This window comes from Astatotilapia calliptera, chromosome 7 (genome assembly GCF_900246225.1).
Source record: "Astatotilapia calliptera chromosome 7, fAstCal1.2, whole genome shotgun sequence".
Classification (NCBI taxonomy): domain Eukaryota; kingdom Metazoa; phylum Chordata; class Actinopteri; order Cichliformes; family Cichlidae; genus Astatotilapia; species Astatotilapia calliptera.
The window spans coordinates 13,363,529-13,382,823 of NC_039308.1; the positions used below are offsets into that span (position 1 = coordinate 13,363,529).

Sequence of the window (19,295 nt, forward strand, 5' to 3'; positions counted from 1 at the left end):
GACGCTGGGGTGGTTTTGTGGATTCTGATGAAGTTTATTTTCACTGAACATCAAAGTAAACACAAGTCATTTCCTTTTGGACTGCTAGGTGGCAAATGATTAAATCTTCTTGTCACTATCAAGGTAAAAAGCTAATAACATAAAACGAAGCTAACAGTAGCATCACCTCGATTTACATCTGAATTTTGTTTTTAGTGCATGCTTGCATGTAAGGACTATATTTCCTGCAACATGTAAATGAAGTTTAACTAGCTCTCTAACTCATCTGCTTTGAATTGCTTTGATGCCGCGTTATGCATTGAATTGATCAGCATTAACATGCCCAAACCATGCTACATGTGCATGAAATCTGCTTAATCACATTTTCAAATTTAAGTCAGTGATTAACAACTCAAACTTGCAGGTAATTTTGAAGGCCTTTTGAGTTTCTCTCCTTGGCTTTACATGTTGCTTATATTCAAGGTAAAGAAAAGAGTATATTTGGTTTCCAAAATTTTTACAGTGACACAATTCTCTTAATTTTGAACACGGCTCTACAAGCAATATTAAGGGACACACTGGGATACAATTCAAACACAGACTTTCAACTTTAATTTACAAGGTGAAACAAGAATGCTGCATTGCCACAGCTGAGAAATCACAGCCATTTTAATGCGCAGTGCTTTTTAAATGTTGAGTTGAATTGCTTTCATAGTATTCTCCGTAAAATGCTATCCAATCAGCTTTGCTGCATTTGGCTGAATCACCGGAGACAATAAAGCTCTGCATACTTCAGAAATTGTCCAGCTGCTTCTGTGTTCGGTCACATTAGCAATAAACACGTCTGGCCTGGTAGCTTTAGAAACCATGCATGGCTGTACATACTCTCTTCACTGTGTTTTACGGTGTTTCTATATGTTTGAAATCATCGGGTATCTCCATACGCTTTCAGTTTTAGAAGTGGTCCAGCTTTTTTTGGAATGCAGGATACGGGCGGATTTTTAATATTTACCTCATCATTCTTGTTCCCCTTGAATTAAATTTGAAAAGTCTGTGCTTCAGTTGCCTCATGGTTGTGTATTGCAAACCTATTGCGGTGGCAGCCACAGTTAGAATTGTGAAGATTGTGTTTCTGTTTAAAAAATCCTGAATGTAATTGTGTTTAAATAACTGTGGTGCAGGATTTTTGCTTTGCGTTTAATGCAAAAAAAAATACATGCATGTATTTAATCACAGCTTCTCAGACTGTCAACAGTTACTGTTGGTGGTGGTGGTGAGCGTCCCGTAACGCTAAATGTATTCCTTTCTAGAAAAAGATCAATTTCTAATCATTTACTTGTCATTTAATAATAACATTTTCTGCATAAATGCCTTGGTGACAATCTAATCATGGTTTCTTTCTTTAGTGAATCAACCAGTGGTTGGCAAAATATATATCATGAACTTAACGTCAGAGAGCTTTTCAATCCTCTGGAATGGCACTGAAGGAGAGTTTGATGGTTTTGTCCTGGAGATAATTGATTCTGATTGGCTGATGGAGCCAAAGGAGTATAACATATCCCATGATGTAAAGTCCTATGATGTCACAGGGCTCAGGCCCAGCACTGATTACATAGCCTACCTCTATGGAACGTACAAGGGATCCAGAACGAGTGCAGTCAGTATTGTTGCATCGACAGGTAATCGGTTTTATGTGTATCAAATCATTAGTCTCCAAGAGAATTGTTGTTACCTTCACTCTAAAGTTGACTTGGGTTTTAAAGTGACAAATACATGTGTTATCTTTTTTTTAATAAATGCATATATTTTATATTTTCTCTCCCCTGTAGCTGAAGAGCCTGATTTGTCCAAGCTAGTTGTTTCTAACATTACCTCAGACAGATTCTCTCTGTCTTGGCGGACAAGAGAGAAGGCTTTTGATAAGTTTATAGTAGAAGTCAGAGAGTCTGCTTTGCCCTCGCAGGCAATGGGGCGCGCTCTGCCTGGAGATGTGCGCTCCACAGTAATGGCGGGGCTCAAAGCGAGCACGGGCTACAACATAAAGCTGTATGCCACTGGTGTTGATGGCCAGAACACACAACCCCTATTTGCTGTAGCTACAACAGGTATCACATGACTTGCATTTCTTGACACTGGACATGCCGCCTACATTGTTATGTACATGTATGCAGGACGACATAACTGAAAAGCCATGTTCTTTTTTTATTCAGAGGACATCCCACAGTTGGGGCCCATAGCTGCTTCATCTGCGAGTCCACATAACCTCAGCTTGTCCTGGAGCACTGTGTCAGGTCATTTTGATGGCTTTGTTATCCGAGTCAGTGATTCTGAGCAGCAGTCTGAGACACTGGAGTTCAGATTGCCTGGTGATGTCCGTAACATTACAGTCACTAACCTGATGGATGCTACAGGCTATGATATTGAACTATACGGTATTTCTCATGGGCGTCACACCCCCACAGTGTTAGCCCACGCTGTCACAGGTACTACGTATTTTACTCATATCTTTTATTCTAATACTTCAAGTATACTTTTTTCCACCAAAACTAAAAAGGAATTTAGCTCCTTTTATCAGTTTAACTTAGCAGAATAATTAAATGAATTCAATATGCAGGTCAAAATCCCAAAACACCTTAAGAGCAAAGCGGACATGCATCACAAGCAGCTTTTGGGTTTTTTTTCTGACGCTCATAATCAGCAAGCATTTGTTGATGCTTGAAACATTCATAGTCAGTTTAAAACAGATGTGGTGTCGAACTCCAGGCCTCGAGGGGCCGTGTCCTGCAGGTTTTAGATGTGTCCTTGATCCAACACAGCCGATTTAAATGCCAAACGACCTCCTCAACATGTCTTGTAGTTCTCCAGAGGCCTGGTAATGAGCTGTTCATTTGATTCAGGTGTGTTGACCCAGGGTGAGATCTAAAACCTGCAGGACACCGGCCCTCGTGGCCTGGAGTTCAACACCCCTGACTAGGGAAACCAGTATGGAAGTGCTTTAAACCTGCATTCTATTTAATGGCCACCAGAGGGCAAACCATCACGTTTCAAAAAGCCTCAAGACTCAATAGGAAAATGGCACAATGCCCTCTTCCTGTATGAGTGCAATAAACCTTTTTACTTAAAACTTCTTGGGCTTCAAGCCATTCTGAATATTTTACGCCCATTTTGAAAATAATGGTCATTCAAATAGTGAGAAAGAAGGATAATCGTTTAGGATACGCTAACAGCTTGTAATGGATACATGCACCTTTTAACCATCTTTCACTCCAACTTATTAAACAACCAAAGAGCTAGACAGAATTTAGAAACCCAACTCTTAACCTTTTCCACCCTAACCGGAGAAGTTATAAACCATTTTTATGTGTTAATAATCATCCACCTGGCTTGTCCTCAGAATTTGAAGTTGATTTCTTTGACTTTTTATCTGATTTATAAAAAGTTCAGATAAAACAATTATTTCAGGCAAGTTTAACATCCATGTAGTTGTTCAAAATGACAGCCTCATATAGTTTTTTATTAGGTTTTAGTGGCTTCTCTCAAAGTGGAGCCCTCCCACGCGCCACGTTAATGTTAGAGAGGAAATATTATCTTACTAATTTAGAAGATCTTTGTTTGGCCTCAAAATAGTTCTTGTAAGAGTAGCTGACAAACAGTTAACTGGTCATTTGCAAAACAATGGTTTATTTCAAGAGTTTCATTCAGGATTTAGAGTGCATCATAGCACAGAAACAGAGCTACTAAAGGTTTTGAATGATCTTTTTATGGCCTTTGACAGTGGGCTCATCTCTGTGCTTGTCCTGTCAGACCTCAGTCCAGCAATATTTTAAAACATGTGCAGGTATTAAAGTTACAATGCTGCAGTGATTTAGCTCGTATCTCTCAAATAGACTCCAGTTTATTCAACTAAATGGCTAGTCTTCTTCCCACAAAGACGTTATTCACAAAGGATTTTTTGCTGGGACCAATTACATTTACATACCTATTATTAGGAAACACTGCATACATTTTAATTTCTATGCAGATGACACCCAGGTTTATCTAAATATAAACTACAGACTTAAAGGTATGGATGACCTCTAATTTCCTACTTTTAAATTCAGATAAAAATGAGGTTATTGTAGTCATTCCTAAAACAGATATTTGCGTTAGATGACGTTACCTTGGCCTCCAGTAACACTGTGAGGCACCTTCAGCATGCACATTAAACAAATGTAGAGGACTACTTACATTCATTTTCACAATATTGCTAAATTCTGAATCATCCTGTCTCAGAGTGATAAAGCTAGTTCATGCATTTATTACTTCCAGGCTGGACTTTTGTAGTTCATTATAATCAGGTCACTCTAAAAGCTCCTTCAAAAACCTTCAGTTGACCACTGCAGTGAGAGTACCCATTAGGACGAGAAGGAGAGAGGATATTTCTCCCATAATAGCTTCTCTTTGTTGGCTGTCTGTTCAGAGCTGAATTTAAAATCCTTCCCGTCATGCGCAAAATAACAATAATGAATATTCAGGCCCTGACATATTTTAACCCTAACAGAGCATTTTGCTCTCAAAATTGTCCCCACAGTTTTCAAAAGTAAAATCGGAACCAGAGCCTTCAGCTATCAGACTTTACTATGGAACCAGCTCTCAGTTTGGATTCAGTATATAGACACTTACTCTACTTTTATTAGGCTTAAAACCTTATAGTTTGGGTCAGGTCAAGTTAAGGAAGCTTTGGCTACTGGGGGCTTTCAATTAAGCATTGAGGAATAGGGAATAACACCTCCCACAACCAACTGAAAACCAGTTAGGGAATTTGCATTTTTCTCTAAGACCCATGTAATTTGGGCTTCAACTTCCAACAGCACTGGAATACTTCTTTTTTTCCTCAGCAACTATTGGTTGCCAGTAGAAGTCTCTAGGACTGTGTTACTGGGGCCTTAAGTGGCTGCTGGCTACAACCGTCTGTGTCAGCATATCTGCCAGTCAAAGTGAGCAACGTACGTGCAATTGTCATGAAGAAAACCAATACACAAAGACACCAAAATTGCATTTGTTTCGTGCTCTAACTCAGTCTTAAGTGGCCATTCAAGGAACTGCATTTTTTAGCACTTCTGTGTTTGCCACTTTAGATAGTGTGAGGACAAAGTACTAAATTATGATGCATGCTAGATTTGCCCTTAGTGTGTTTTGGCCTATAACTATTACCTTGTAAAAGAACTGTGTCTGTATTTGCTTTTGCAACCATTGCACACGTTATCCTCCTAATGAAGTCTCGTCCCCCTCCTGCCCTTCCCCCTCCCCCCACACACACTCCTTCCTCCCATTCAATTAAACCCACATTCCTCTCAGCTCCTTTGCCTAAAGTGGAAAACTTGACCATTTCCAACATAACCCCCTATGGCTTCCGTGTGTCGTGGGGGGTGAAGCATCAGCTACCGCAGGATAATCTAACCCCCTCTAGTGGTGGCTTCAGCCATTTCCACATAGTGGTGACAGACTCTGGCTGGCTGCTGAAGGCTCAGGAGTTCACTGTGCCAGGAAACCAAAGTCACCTGGACATCGGGGGCCTCATTACCGGCATAGGCTATGAGGTCCGACTGACAGGGGTGTCAGAGTCAGGGCTTCTCTCTCGGCCTCTGACTGCAGTGGCTGTGACAGGTACAACTCAGTGCACTGTAAGCCCTCCTGTCTTACTACAAAGTCCAGTGTCTGACTTTGTTGAAGCTACCATGGGTGTATACATGTATAACTATTATAACCATTTCAGCTCTGCAGTTTCACTATCACAACCTGGTGCAGTTCTGTGATATTTACTAATCACTGATATTCATTTCATGCAACAAAAGACATTGTGTAACAAAATTAGCCTGAGGACGGATACATCTAACTCAGTGCCACGTTTTGATGGTGAGACTTCAGTTCAGTACTCTTACCTAACCCTAACTCAGATGACCTTTTTTTCCAGTATGACCTCACTTTTCCTTGGTTTTAAGCATCTCCTTGGTATGCAGCTGTGTCACCGAGAGGAAGAGGTGTTGAGCTCCCGTCTGTTTCTTCTTACCTCCAAAATATGAGCAAGCACATTTGTTTGTCTTCATATTTTAAAATGTGTTTTCCTTCGCATTTTTAATCGCTGATAGTCAGACAGATATCTATGGACAAAATCCAATTATTGCACCATGTTACTCCCTAGTGAGGCTGGTTTGTAGATCAGGTTCAAACTCCCTGGATGGATATGAACCACTCAATCGAAAATGACATTTTCATATGGAGGAAAACACGGATAAATCAGCAGATATTCTGAGCATGAAATGTCTGTTGATTTAGCTTCTAATCTCGTTTGTCACCTGCCATTACTTTTAAATGCACTGAATGCATCCAGGCTGGCCTTGAGGACGCATTTCAACAAGTGTATGCTGAAATCCTTCCGAAAGAATCCTTCTGTTGACTGACATCTACAAAAAGCATCTTGTCTTTTCATTCAAGCGTATGCCTCTGTAGTCCATGCGCTGTATTTTTTACTGATTAACACTAATGGATGCCTAAGCATGGCAGATTGGTGGCGGTGGACAAGAAGGCCCTCAGGCTGGAACCTAATCCTGTCTTGCCCGATTTCTGACCTCTTCCAAACTGATCCCTGTGGGTGTTTCTCAGAACGTGATGAATATTGCTGGGAAATCACCAGACGCGCTGCAACGTTAATGTTTCCCTGTTTAACCAGAGGCTGAGCCAGAAGTGGAGCATCTCTTTGTCTCAGACGTCACAGCTGACAGTTTCCGTCTGACGTGGACTGCCAATGAAGATCTGTTTGACCGATTTGTGATCAAAATAAGAGACAGCAAAAGGTTAGCCCATCCTCAAGAGCACAGCGTCCGTGGCGATGAACGAACCAAGGTCATAACCGGACTTATGGGTGGCTCCGAGTATGAAATCGAGCTTTACGGTGCCACACTGGATCGACGCTCCCAACCTATTACAGGGGTTGTTCAGACAGGTATACTGAAAAACTGTAGAGTGTGCAGTCTCATGTTAACTACCAAACTTTCTGAGTTTTCAGTGCGACATTCGACTTCAGAGAACTCAACCCAGTGTCCCACTAATCATCTTTATTCCTCTGGTTTCTTTGAAACTTCACGTCTGTCGAAAAACGTCCTTTTGGGAAAAACTGTGTTTTCACATACTTACTTACGATACTTACAGTTTTTACTTTGCTTTTTTGCTCTCTGCGCAAATCCATTTGCTTTTTGCTAGGCCTCAGCACTCCCAGAGGACTTCACTTCTCTGAAGTGACTGACTCTTCAGCCGTAGTTCACTGGTCCATGCCTCGCTCTCCGGTGGATAACTACCGCATCACCTATGTGCCATTTGAAGGAGGTAAGAGGTCAATCATTGTTTATACAAGTTACATTTAAGGTTGAATTTAATTAAACAGTTTTAATTTTAGCTTCCTTGTTGTGTCCGTGTTCATCAGATATACTGATGTTTCCATACTGTTCGAACTACAGTAATGGCTGGCATTCTGTTAAAATACTGCTGTGCAATGCACATTGACTCACAGGTGTGATGAATTCTTAATTCTGTACAGATCAGTGACATTTATTAATGCTTATTTGGTCGAGGTTTTTTATTTATTTATTAATGCACCGTTCAAGATAATAGTGAATTAAAATCTTTTTGATGTTCTGTTGGTACTTCTGGTGCGTTACCATGCTAATGGCGTCACACTGGCAAACATTTGGTCCAGTAAACAATGAATTTTATACATTTAAATGTATAAAATATCAAAAAGTCTATAGATATCACTTTTCAATAAATCTGAAAAAATGTATCAACTCCTCCTAGTCTCTGGAAAACTTAAATTTTCCATGATTTTTTAAATCCATGTCAGTGACATTCCCCATCGGGCTTAGGAGCAAAACTTCTAACATGCTAATCTAAGATTGCAAACATTGTAAATATCTTGAGGAAAATTCTTTTACTTTATTCAAGAGGATGGTTCTTTTGTTTGAAAACGTGTGCTTTCATTTTCATCTTTAGCTACTCAGTGATCTTCCCAGAACTGAAATGATCCCTCCCTGTATGCAGATTTGTTCTGCTCTTGCTCAAAGCTGCACGCCTGCACTCAAGTCACATGCCTATCATGTGCTGCTTGTACAGAGTTCCTGTGCTTCTGCTATAGCCCTTCATCCTGCCTTTCTTTCTGACAGCTGATTGGTTAGTGGGCTCACCAGATGAAATTAAGGCCTTTAACAGCATGTCCTTGGTTCAATCACTGGTCAACCTTTTACCATAGTTCAGTGACAGAGTCACATAGTTGTCGAGCTATTCTAAAAATGGTGTAAAAATGTTTATTGTCAATGCAAAATCTGTACAAGAGGGAGCTATATATCAAAGTTCAGAAAGAAAGGAAATATAAACCCTTTTCAAGGTAAAATACCTGCTCAGGCTAACCGGGAACGTCTCACTGTCAACATCATTTGATACTATTGGCACTGCACTACTTGGAGATTTTTCATCTTATAAAAATATTTTTTTAAGAAGACCAATTTCCAGCTCAATATTTTTTTATCCACTCTGCCAGAGTAGTTGTGCATGATTCATTTCAATATAATAGTTATTTACTTGATGCAGCCCCTCAGTTCACCCAGTCTGTGAAAGAAGGTCCCTTCCCTTTAAGCCAACTTTCTTTCAGCAGGTGGGTAAGGTTACTGTTTAAACTGTCACAACCTGCTAATCGAGCCACTCGCTATGCAATCAGTGAGACTCAAGAGCAGACACACAGCGTTTTGTGCAGTCTGAAGTCTGAGCCTTTGACTCACAGGGATTACTTACAAATCTACTGACCACATTATTAGAAACTTTAGCCATATTTAATATCCATCAATGGAGTCCACTAATGAAATATGCAATAAATCCTCTTTAATGATTGTTGCTTTTATTAGATAATAACAGATAGAAAGGAAATACCAAACAAGGTATTATTAATAATAATATTAATCAATTTTATTTAAGAGCGCCTTTCAAGACACCCAAGGACACTTAACAACAGAATAAAACACATAGTGTAACAATGACAAAACGAAGAAAAAAGAAAAATATTTTGTATGCATGTATTTAGCTCTTGTGTCACGATTCATAGCACACAAAGATGATTTGTGAGTACATGAGCATGGATGAGAAGCTGAACACAGGAAATCTACGCACGCCTGATCTACAGAGTACAGACATGCAGTTTGGAGCAAGAGCAAATTTGTTTTTAGCTGCTAGTTTTGAGGAAGCTCACTTCATCATCATAAATCATAAAATATAGGACCATGCTCTTGAGTAATGAAAGTAATACACTATCATTAGCAATACGGCGCACTGTGATTGCAATCAGTTTGTCATTTTTTAGTTGACGTAAGCATTTATCTCAGCCTTACAAAGGCTTCTCTTGGCCTCAATCTCCAGTACTCAAACATTTATCACCACCCACCACAAAGTATGTGAAGAGCTTTAGTACATCTTGTTCAGTACAGTGGAAATACACCAATAGATAAAATCTGACACCTCTTGACAAGCTTGTCTTTGAATCAATAGTACATGTGTTTGTTCTCTCTCCCCCACAGGAAGCCAAATGACATTGACTGTAGATGGCAGCGTGTTCGAGGCTTTGCTTCCCAATATGATTCCCGGAAAGACGTACCAAGTAACCGTCAGTGCTCTGAAGGGTCTGGAGGAAAGTGACCCCAGCACAGACACTGTGACCACAGGTTGGCTTTTTTCTCTTATGCAGCCTTGACTCCGGCAATACTGGAGTCAGTTAAAAATGTACTGACCCCACACGTTTTCTCTGTGATCTTCCTCGTGCCCCGCAGGTTTGGACAGACCTCGTGGTCTTACTGTTATCAATGTCACGGACACTTCGGCCCTGTTGCTGTGGCAACCATCTGTCGCCACTGTTGATGGCTACATCATTACCTACAGTGCTGATTCTGGTGTGTCTCTGAGTTTAAACGAGCTTGCTTTCTGTTCATTTTAACTGACTTTGTATTGATTGCATAATTTAATTCCTGCCCTATAGTGTCCCCAACAGTGGAACACGTTTCTGGGAACATTGTGGAGTTTGAGATGAACTCCTTGGTTCCAGCAACCCACTACACCGTGGGAGTTCATGCTATGAAAGAAGCTCAGAGGAGTGCTTCTGCTGTTACCGAATTCACCACAGGTAAACACAGAAAGATGTCCAGATTGTATAAAAGTATTGCTTAATATAAAAGATGGGGAACACTCTATAATATGGCCTGTTACTAAAGATGTAATTCCCTGGAATTAAATGGAATTTCACTGTATTTTATTTGAAATTCTAATTTAATTATACAGTCCCGGTCAAAAGTTTAAGACCACTGGAAAAATGGCAGAAAATCCTATTTTGCATGGTTGGATCTTAACAAGGTTCCAAGAAGAACTTCAATATGCAACAACAAGAAATGGGAGTGAGACAAAACATGTTTTTGAGCATGCAATTTATTGACAACAACGCTTAAACTGAAGCAGGCTGCTTTACAGCTGATCAAAAGTTTAGGACCACATGCCTTTAAAAGGCCAAATCTGTGCAAAAATGTGGATTCATTGTCATTTTTTGGCAGGTAGTCACACTGTGATGACGTTCTCATGGCAAAGACAAAAAAACTTTCCTTTTTTGGACATAGTTGGGTTGTTAAACTGCATAACCAGGATCTCTCGCAGTGCGCCATCACTGCTGAGGTGGGACGCAGTAGGACAGTTATTTGGAATTTCTTAAATGATCCTGAGGATTATGGAACAAAAAAGTCAAGTGGAAGACCCAAAACAATTTCACCAGCACTGAGCCGGAGGATCCAATTGGCTGTCTGTCCATTACTGGTGCCGACTCCAGCCCCGAAACCATAATTTGTTCAATGTCATTTTCTGTAACTGTAGCAGTTCTTAACATTACTTACACATTACTTCAATTTCCACAAATTAAAATTATTTCTTTGTTTCTTGTTAAAGACTGACTTGTTACCACATTATTCTGGTGTACCTAGCTTTAAGAATTTGTATATATAATTACATTGTAATTTCAAACAAAATACAGCAAACTTCAATTTAATTACACCCATATTTCTGAGCCATATTATGAACAGTTTCCTGATGTGTTTATGGTCTCATTTGCTAATTTAAAGTCTTGTTTTTGTAATTTAGGGGCCTCATTAGAGTAAAAAAAAGATTAAAAGTAGCTTATTCTTCGAGGTGAATCTGCCTGTGATTGAAAAAATCCTGCCATAGAAACATCTGGTTTTCCCACGTCTCTGTCTATCTTTTATATGTAGTATATCAGCGTCAATATAACCTTAAGCAACATGCGCTGATTTCTTAACCACATCAGCTGTACCGAATGATTAATGTGATGCTGTATTTGCAGATGTGGACCCTCCTCGCGATCTGATAGCTATGAATATTCAAACTGACAGCGCCACTCTGAAGTGGAGACCACCTCATGCTGCTGTCACTGGATATATGCTCAGCTTCTCCTCTGCTGATGGAACAATCAGGGTACGTACATGCCCGTGTCATTTCATCGTTTGACAACAGATATGTTTTGCCGTGTTTCTCCAGTTTTTCTAACTGTCGTTGAAAGCGCAAGTTTCCGATCATTTAGTTATGCTGCAATAGGCCTGGGCTGCAGGGGGCTTCCCATAATGCTCTGAGAATTTCTCTTTTCACTCTCCATTTTGCATTTAGTTACTCTTCTCCACAGTGACTTTTTTGTCCTGTTTCCTTGCCTTGCCTGAGACAAAGTCTGCCAATGTCTTCCTGTTAAAAGGGTTTTTTTTCTTATCGCTGTTGCAAGGCTCCTTTGCTGAGAAAACCTTTATTTGTGAAATTTAAAAAGTAAAATCTGGAGCTCTGATAGATTGTTAGGTCCTAATGTGCATTTTGCACAACATTTCAGAAAACAGAAAAAAAACACAAACAATAAGAAATGATATCATGATGAGTTCTGGATGATTTCCAAGAGCTGCATGCCCTGAAACAGAAACAGACACAGTGCAGGATTCCTTCTCCTTTTTTTCACCATCTGTAGTTTATGAAATCCAGCTTATCAGTGTTCTTTGTTAAAATATTGCCTTACGCTTGCAATCTCGTCTTCTTTCTTTCAGTTTGAGGGAATAGTATAGAACAAGGAAATGACATCAACCCATCGTAATGCTCTTGGGTTCAATCCATTCCAATGTTCATGGTGTTGTCATGTTTTCTGAAATGTTTCTGTGTCCTGCACTTCGAGCCGCTATAGTAATCAGTTAAGAAATGCCATTGGTGTAAATAATGTGTGTGTCTTGCATGAATTCAGGAGGTGATGCTAAGCCCAACAGCATCATCTTACAGCATGTCGCAGCTCACTGGCTCCACGGAGTACAATGTGAGACTGCAGGCTGCCGCTGGAGCCCAGAGGAGTCGCCACGTGGCCACCGTCTTCACTACCCGTAAGCATTAAAACACACACAAACCTCTTCTTAATTAATGTGTACGTATAGCTGAAAATTGGGAGCACTGGACTTGTCGCTGCTTTCTCAGAAGTGAAGGGTTTGGCTGTTATGCAACAGTCCAGATGCACATTAGAAAGAGATCTTCTAATGTGCATTCCTTTCATTTGCACTGATATTGGAGCCAGATCACCTGTGCTTGTTTTTCTTTCTGTCTGAGCTCCAGATGGAATAACCTTCTTTCTCCTTTGTTTGGCCCTCCCCCGTTCCGTAGTTCTCTCTCAGGATGCTATATACAGCCTCATGCTTTGTTTATTTAACAGGGACGAAAAATAAGTGAGCGCATCCTTCAGGGTCTCTAACGCGATGCCTTTTTAATATGTGCTTTTCAGTCGGACAGTTGTACAGACGCCCACGGGACTGTGCTCAGATATTACTGAACGGAGAGACGACCGCTGGTCTGTATACCATCTATATTGGAGGAGAGGAGAGCCAGCCCATCCAGGTTTACTGTGACATGACCACAGATGGCGGAGGATGGCTGGTGAGGAAATCAGCCTTCTGGAATCCAAATAAAGCCCGTTTCACACCATTATTCAAGCTGAATCCTGATGATTCTGCTTATGTGGCACCTGTTTTTCTGATGACAAATGATAGACAGCACCACAGTGGCCTTAGCCTAGCTTCTTATGATTGTCGTGAAGCTGTTTTGACACTCATGAGAGTCGGTACTCTTCAGGTTTTCCTCAGACGCCAGAATGGAAAGCTGGAATTCTTCAGGAACTGGAAGAACTACACGGCTGGCTTTGGTAACATGAACGATGAGTTCTGGCTGGGTAAGCTCGCTCATTCTGGAGCCGTATTTGCTTTCTTTCCCTCACTCACTGCCCTCCTGACTCACACATATTAAACTTGGGTTGTAGGTCTCTCCAACCTCCATAAAATCACATCTTCAGGCCATTATGAGCTGCGAGTGGACTTGAGGGACAACGGGGAGAACGCCTACGCGCAATATGACAAGTTCACAATTGCAGAGCCAAGGACACGCTATAAAATCTACATAGGAACATATAGTGGAACAGCAGGTTGGTATCACTTTAATGAAATAGCCTGACATGTTGGGGAGTACGAGTATTAACTTTGTACTTTAATGTTAGACAAGAGAAGGGTATTCACTCTTGTTTCCTTCCAGTAAGTGTAATAAAGGCTCAGTTCAGTTGAACCTCTCAGAATAAGCAGATTTTTTTTGTCTAGTTTATTTAATGAAGCCAAATTTTATGTTTATACTGTCAATATTTTTTTGACTCACAGCCAATTAATTACAGAGTATTTGCTTGAAAGTTTACACTAATCCAGGTTGGAAAAAAACACTCACTCTGAGTGTCACAATATAAATTTTTCTTTTTGTTTAGCACTTTTGTTGGTTGCTCGATCTGTTCTGATGACACAGGAGAAATCCCTGAAAAGAGCATTTTGATCACCTTCAAAGGATTTAATAACCACGTGAAATAGCTGGCTCGTCAAAACAAATGGAAACTTCATAAAAGGTTTTATTGTTCGCAGCGCGTCTTCTGCTCGTAACTCCTCCTGTGTCAAAATAATGTTCCATTCTCGTCATATATTAACACTCGTGAATGTAGCTTTTGGCTGTGAAATGGAGAAACACCACTGGTGCTCACAAGTTCTTTGTAAAAGTTTGGCTGATAGTTTGATTCAAATATGAACACACAGAGGTCTGGATCACACCCACTGATCCGGATCAGTGAGTCTGAGCCAAGACACGAGGGCACTGCACTGAACACAACTGTCTCAGCAGCTATATCGCCCTCTTTAAAGTTTAATAAAGTGAATATAGGGACATAAAATCTTATGATCCTGAGACACTCAGTGATTCAGACGTAAGCACCACGAAAGATAAGATAAAACCAGATAAGATAAGAGGCTTTATTAGTCCCATTGTTGGGAAATTCAGATTGCTAGAGCAGCAGAACGAAGAGACCAGGAATAAATAGATGAAACAACAACGGAAGACAAATGTAAACTATACAAGGCAGAAGAAATATTATTTACATATATATATATGGATATGTAGATGTAGATGTGATACAGTGATACACTTGGCATTTCAGAAATATGTACAGTGTGTGGTGCATTTTCACGTGTACAGTCTGACAGCAGCTGGAAAGGAAGACCTCGGATATTTCTCCTTTGCACACCGTGGGTGCAGCAGCCTGTCACTGAAGGAGCTGCTCGGTGCTGTCAGGGTGACCTGCCTGGGGGTTGGAGGTGTTCTCTAGCAGGGATGACAGCTTAGCCATCATTCTGCTGTCACCCACCACCTCCGCTAGCATCCCAGAACAGAGCTGGCCTTCTTGATCAGCCAGTTCATTTTCTTCCTGTCTCCAGAGCAGATACTGCTGCCCTGCAGAGCAAACCATAAGTGAGGGTCGATGCAACCACAGAGTCATAGGAGGTCCTCAAGAGATGCCCCTGCTCTCCAAAAGAACCGAGTCTCCATAGCAGATACAGCCTGTTCTGTCCTTTCCTGCAGATGGCCTTTGTATTGTTAATCCAGTCTAGTTAGGGTGTTAGGTACTTATATAAGTCGATGCGCTCAGCATCCATTACCTGGATGTTCACGGGTGTAAGTCGAGGATGTTTGTACCTGATCTGTAGGCGGTTCTCCTGGTACCCGTCAACAAAGTAATTTCTCTGTACTCCCTGTTATCAGACCAACAACTGCTGAGTCATCCAAGAAATTTTGCAGGAAGCAGTGATCAGAGCTGCAGGTGAAGTCTTGTGGTGTATAAGGAGAATAGAATAGAACTGTTCCCCGAGGGGCGCCTGCAGAAGACCCTATCAGACACACACTTCTGGATCCTTACATACTGATGGCACTATGGACTACCTTGCCAGGTAGTCCAGGATCCACGTGGTGTTGGTTGACACCTGTGTACTCCTGCTTGTCCCTCAGGATTGTGGGTACAATGGTATTGAATGCACTGGAGAAGAAGAAAAAAGACATAATCTGGAAATACTAGAAAATGTGACACTATTCCCGTTTTGATCACATTTTGTCTGCACAGTTTATTAAAAAACAACAACAAATAATTCAAAAGAATTTTTTGGGGAATTTTTTTTTTTTTCAAAAGAAGTTTTCTGTCTTAAAACCTTGGGTTTATCTTTTGAAGTACAAACAAGCTCACAGCTGTTTCCTTAAAGACATAATTTAATCCTGCATTTTAAATCGTGCAATTTCGACAGTGACGAATGTTCTCATTAAACTCTTGGCAATAAACTGAACGTATTTCCTAGAATGTCAAATTATTTCTAAGAAAAGTCACTTTGACAAATCCAGTTAAGCTCATCAGACTGCCTTAACTGAATAATACTCATTTGTCCACCAGGTGACTCCATGACCTACCACCAGGGTCGGCCCTTCTCCACTTACGACAATGATAACGATATCGCTGTGACCAACTGCGCCTTGTCCTACAAAGGCGCCTTTTGGTATAAAAACTGTCACCGTGTCAACCTCATGGGGAAATATGGCGACAAAAGTCACAGTAAGGTACGAACGCTTTCACACGCATCGCAGAAAATGAAGTGGTAAACCATAACACGAGCCATAAGCAGTTGAATTATCTAATGAGAAAATCAGATTTTTCCCAGTGAAACTTGCTCCCTGCTCACTGCTGGATGTGCAGTTTAGGAAAAGCTGATGATTTGTATTGTTTGGGGGGGGGGTTGTTGTTGTTTTTTCCACAGGGGATCAACTGGTTCCACTGGAAGGGCCACGAACACTCGATCCAGTTTGCAGAGATGAAGATAAGGCCGGCCAACTTCAGAAATTTTGAGAGCAGAAAAAAGCGATCATAGACTCATCAAGCCCTCTCTCCTTCACACCTCATCTCCAGGCATCAGCATCTGTGCTCCCCCATCTTTAAGACACACTCGAACACACGTACAGGCAGTCACACCACGCTGTGACTGAGTTTTCAATGTGGGGAAAGACCCTGGAGGATCATTAACTGGGGGTTTTTTGTTGTTTTTTGTGTAGTTCTCCCGTGTGTGATTGTATATTTTTGCATTCCCAAAGAGAGTAGATGCTAAGTTTGATTCACGAACGGACATATATGTGTTGTTGGGACCAAACACCTGTAGAAAAATTTAAGTAAATTAATTAAAAAAATTAAAAATGGATCTGAAACGATTCACTGAATCAGTAACATGTCAAAAGGCACATCCCCTGAAGTCATGCATCAGAGCGTTCGCCTCATCCATCTCAAACGGAAACACTGACCAGGTTAGATGCATCACATGAAAACTTTAAAGCTTAAAAACTTAAATATTGTCATATGTTTACTGTACAAATCCACTTATCCCATCCCCCAAGAAGCTATTGAACTCTTGCTTGAATTTTGATTTACTTATTTTGATAGGAAAACAAAAAGACCTGATGCTCTGTAACCTTCAATACAAATAAAAGAAGATGTTAGTTTGATACAAGCGTGTGGTGGCTCTTCTTATTAGTGACCAGCTGAACCACGTCCACCCCAGCAGATGGCGGTGTTTGCTCTGTGCAGTACTGCACAGGGGCGCCCTGTGTGTTGCTGCTAAGTGCAGCTGAAGGACTAATATTACCAGGCAGCTGATGGTAAGTGTTAAAGATTATTCACAGTGGCCGTGGGTCTTAAAACAGTAAAAAGCACCAAATTTTAAAGGTCTTAAATTGCATTTATTCTTAGGTAGAGTAGCTTGGAAAATAACAGCAACATTCATTTATCAGGTGTAGTAGCAATTACTGTTAAACACAGCTCAGAAGGTCTGATAAAAAGTGTTTCATTGTTAATAAAAAAAAAAGGGGGGGGCGGGTTTAAAGACATGACTGGGGTTTGGTCTTTCTTTGATTCAATGTGTTACTAAAAGATCTTAATTTTAGGTTATTACCAGTTTGATGCTATTATAAATCTTTTTTAAATCTTTGCAGAAGGGCGTTTTGCTTTCGGTGACTGCATCTGTTCAACATGCCAAAGTTTAAAATGTGGTTTATCTTTTCTCTTTTGCAATTCAAGGCCTTTGGATCCCCCCCCAGCTCCAAGCCACACAAGGTTTGCAAAGTCAATACCTTTTCTGCAGTTGTCATCAAATCCAAATTTGATCGCCTCTTAAAAAAAGAAAAAGAAAAAAAAAAGACTTTGGAGTTGAAAGATTTGACTTTAATGAGAAAATCCAGTTAAAGATAATTGAGCCACATGCTCTACTTCCTGTCAAGGCTAGATATCTTTTTTCAACATTAGCACGTGACCGAACGATCCGACCCTTCCTCGCAATCTGCAGCCACTTCTATGTCCTCTCTGCACCCTCTGGCACAGTTTGTTTGTTTTGCAGTCCAATTGAATGGGGACATTTTGGCCTCTTGCATCTGATCCTACAAGGGAATGATCGAAGAAACAGCTTCTGAGTATTGGTGTCCATGTCAGCCTTTGTGTGTGCTCACTGAAGACTGACGCTTTCAGTTGTTGGAAGTTTAGGATGTTGGAACTATATGTTTGAATATTACAATTAAGCATGCAAACCCCAGGACACGAGATGTCGGCTGGCACAGAGCTGGGAGTTTTCCATATTAAGTTCAAGATTTAGAAATAACTTCTGACCTGGATTTCTACTAATGCATGCTGCTAATATCTCATTTCATCCTGAGGTGTTTCTAAATAAGGGCTCCACAAGTTGGACGTCCTTGTAATCTATCTCCAGACAGACTAAAGTGCTCAAGTAAAACCTTTCCAGGGATCCTAGTCTTCACTCTTTAGGAACTTGTGTTTGTCAATAACAGGCTAACATTTCCCATGGCAGAAGGGCTGATTGCAGACACAATAATGCAGATATTTTCTCAGATAGTTTAAGTGTTTACATCTCTGCCTGAAATCTGTCAGATTTTATAGAAAGCTATCCCAGAACAGGTTTAGCTTTCTACTGATGTTCTGAGTTCTTCAGGCTCTGACGAAGGAGATGGCAGGAAGTCCGCCACTTTGTTCCAGACTGAGATACTTGAGACAGTCAGAAGATGGATTGGTGTGAAATTTGTGGTCCCAGGAAGATAAAAAAAAAAACATTATTCAGAATCAGAATACTTTAATAATCCTTAAGGAAATTATGTGGGTTACAGTTGCTCCAAGACAATAAGGTAATAAGACTGAACTAATTAAATAATACAGGGTGGGCCATTTATATGGATACACCGTAATAAAATGGGAATGGTTGGTGATATTAAAGTCCTGTTTGTGGCACATTAGTATATGTGAGGGGGCAAACTCCTCAAGATGGGTGGTGACCATTTAGAAGTCGGCCATCTTGGATACAACTTTTGTTTTTTCAATAGGAAGAGGGCCATGTGACACATCAAACTTATTGGTAATGTCACAAGAAAAACAATGGTGTGCTTGGTTTCAATGTAACTTTATTCTTTCATGAGTTATTTACAAGTTTCTGACCACTTATAAAATGTGTTCAATGCTGCCCATTGTGTTGGATTGTCAATGCAACCCTCTTCTCCCACTCTTCACACACTGGTAGCAACACCGCAGGAGAAATGCCAGCACAGGCATCCAGTATCCATAGTTCACTTTACTCAAATAGCACCTGCAGTCCCAGTCACCAGATTTCAATCCAAAAGACCCAGCATCTTTGGGAAATGCAGTCAACAAGTCTGCAACAACTGCATGATACTATCGTGGCAATATGGACCATGCTCTCTAAATAATAATAATGGATTGGATTTATATAGCGCTTTTCAAGGCACCCAAAGCGCTTTACAATGCCACTATTCATTCACTCTCG

At 40.6% G+C, this 19,295-nt stretch overlaps 1 protein-coding gene across 4 annotated transcripts in view; it reads left to right on the forward strand.

Annotated features, from left to right (window-relative positions):
* The window catches only part of tnca (tenascin Ca), a 57,386-nt gene extending 40,425 nt beyond the window's left edge, over positions 1–16,961 (forward strand). For 2 of the 4 annotated variants that reach the window (XM_026173187.1, XM_026173188.1), the window contains 16 exons: positions 1,386–1,658; positions 1,809–2,084; positions 2,190–2,462; positions 5,317–5,625; positions 6,689–6,961; positions 7,219–7,341; positions 9,576–9,719; positions 9,825–9,944; positions 10,031–10,174; positions 11,393–11,523; positions 12,323–12,455; positions 12,848–12,999; positions 13,195–13,291; positions 13,379–13,540; positions 15,863–16,026; positions 16,224–16,961. In XM_026173187.1, coding sequence (XP_026028972.1) covers positions 1,386–1,658; positions 1,809–2,084; positions 2,190–2,462; positions 5,317–5,625; positions 6,689–6,961; positions 7,219–7,341; positions 9,576–9,719; positions 9,825–9,944; positions 10,031–10,174; positions 11,393–11,523; positions 12,323–12,455; positions 12,848–12,999; positions 13,195–13,291; positions 13,379–13,540; positions 15,863–16,026; positions 16,224–16,334 — 2,885 coding nt within the window. In that variant the 3' untranslated portion in view covers positions 16,335–16,961. The remainder of the gene's footprint in view (positions 1–1,385; positions 1,659–1,808; positions 2,085–2,189; positions 2,463–5,316; positions 5,626–6,688; positions 6,962–7,218; positions 7,342–9,575; positions 9,720–9,824; positions 9,945–10,030; positions 10,175–11,392; positions 11,524–12,322; positions 12,456–12,847; positions 13,000–13,194; positions 13,292–13,378; positions 13,541–15,862; positions 16,027–16,223) is intronic. The other 2 variants (XM_026173189.1, XM_026173190.1) reach the window with 1 other exon arrangement.
* The last annotated feature ends 2,334 nt before the right edge of the window (positions 16,962–19,295 follow it).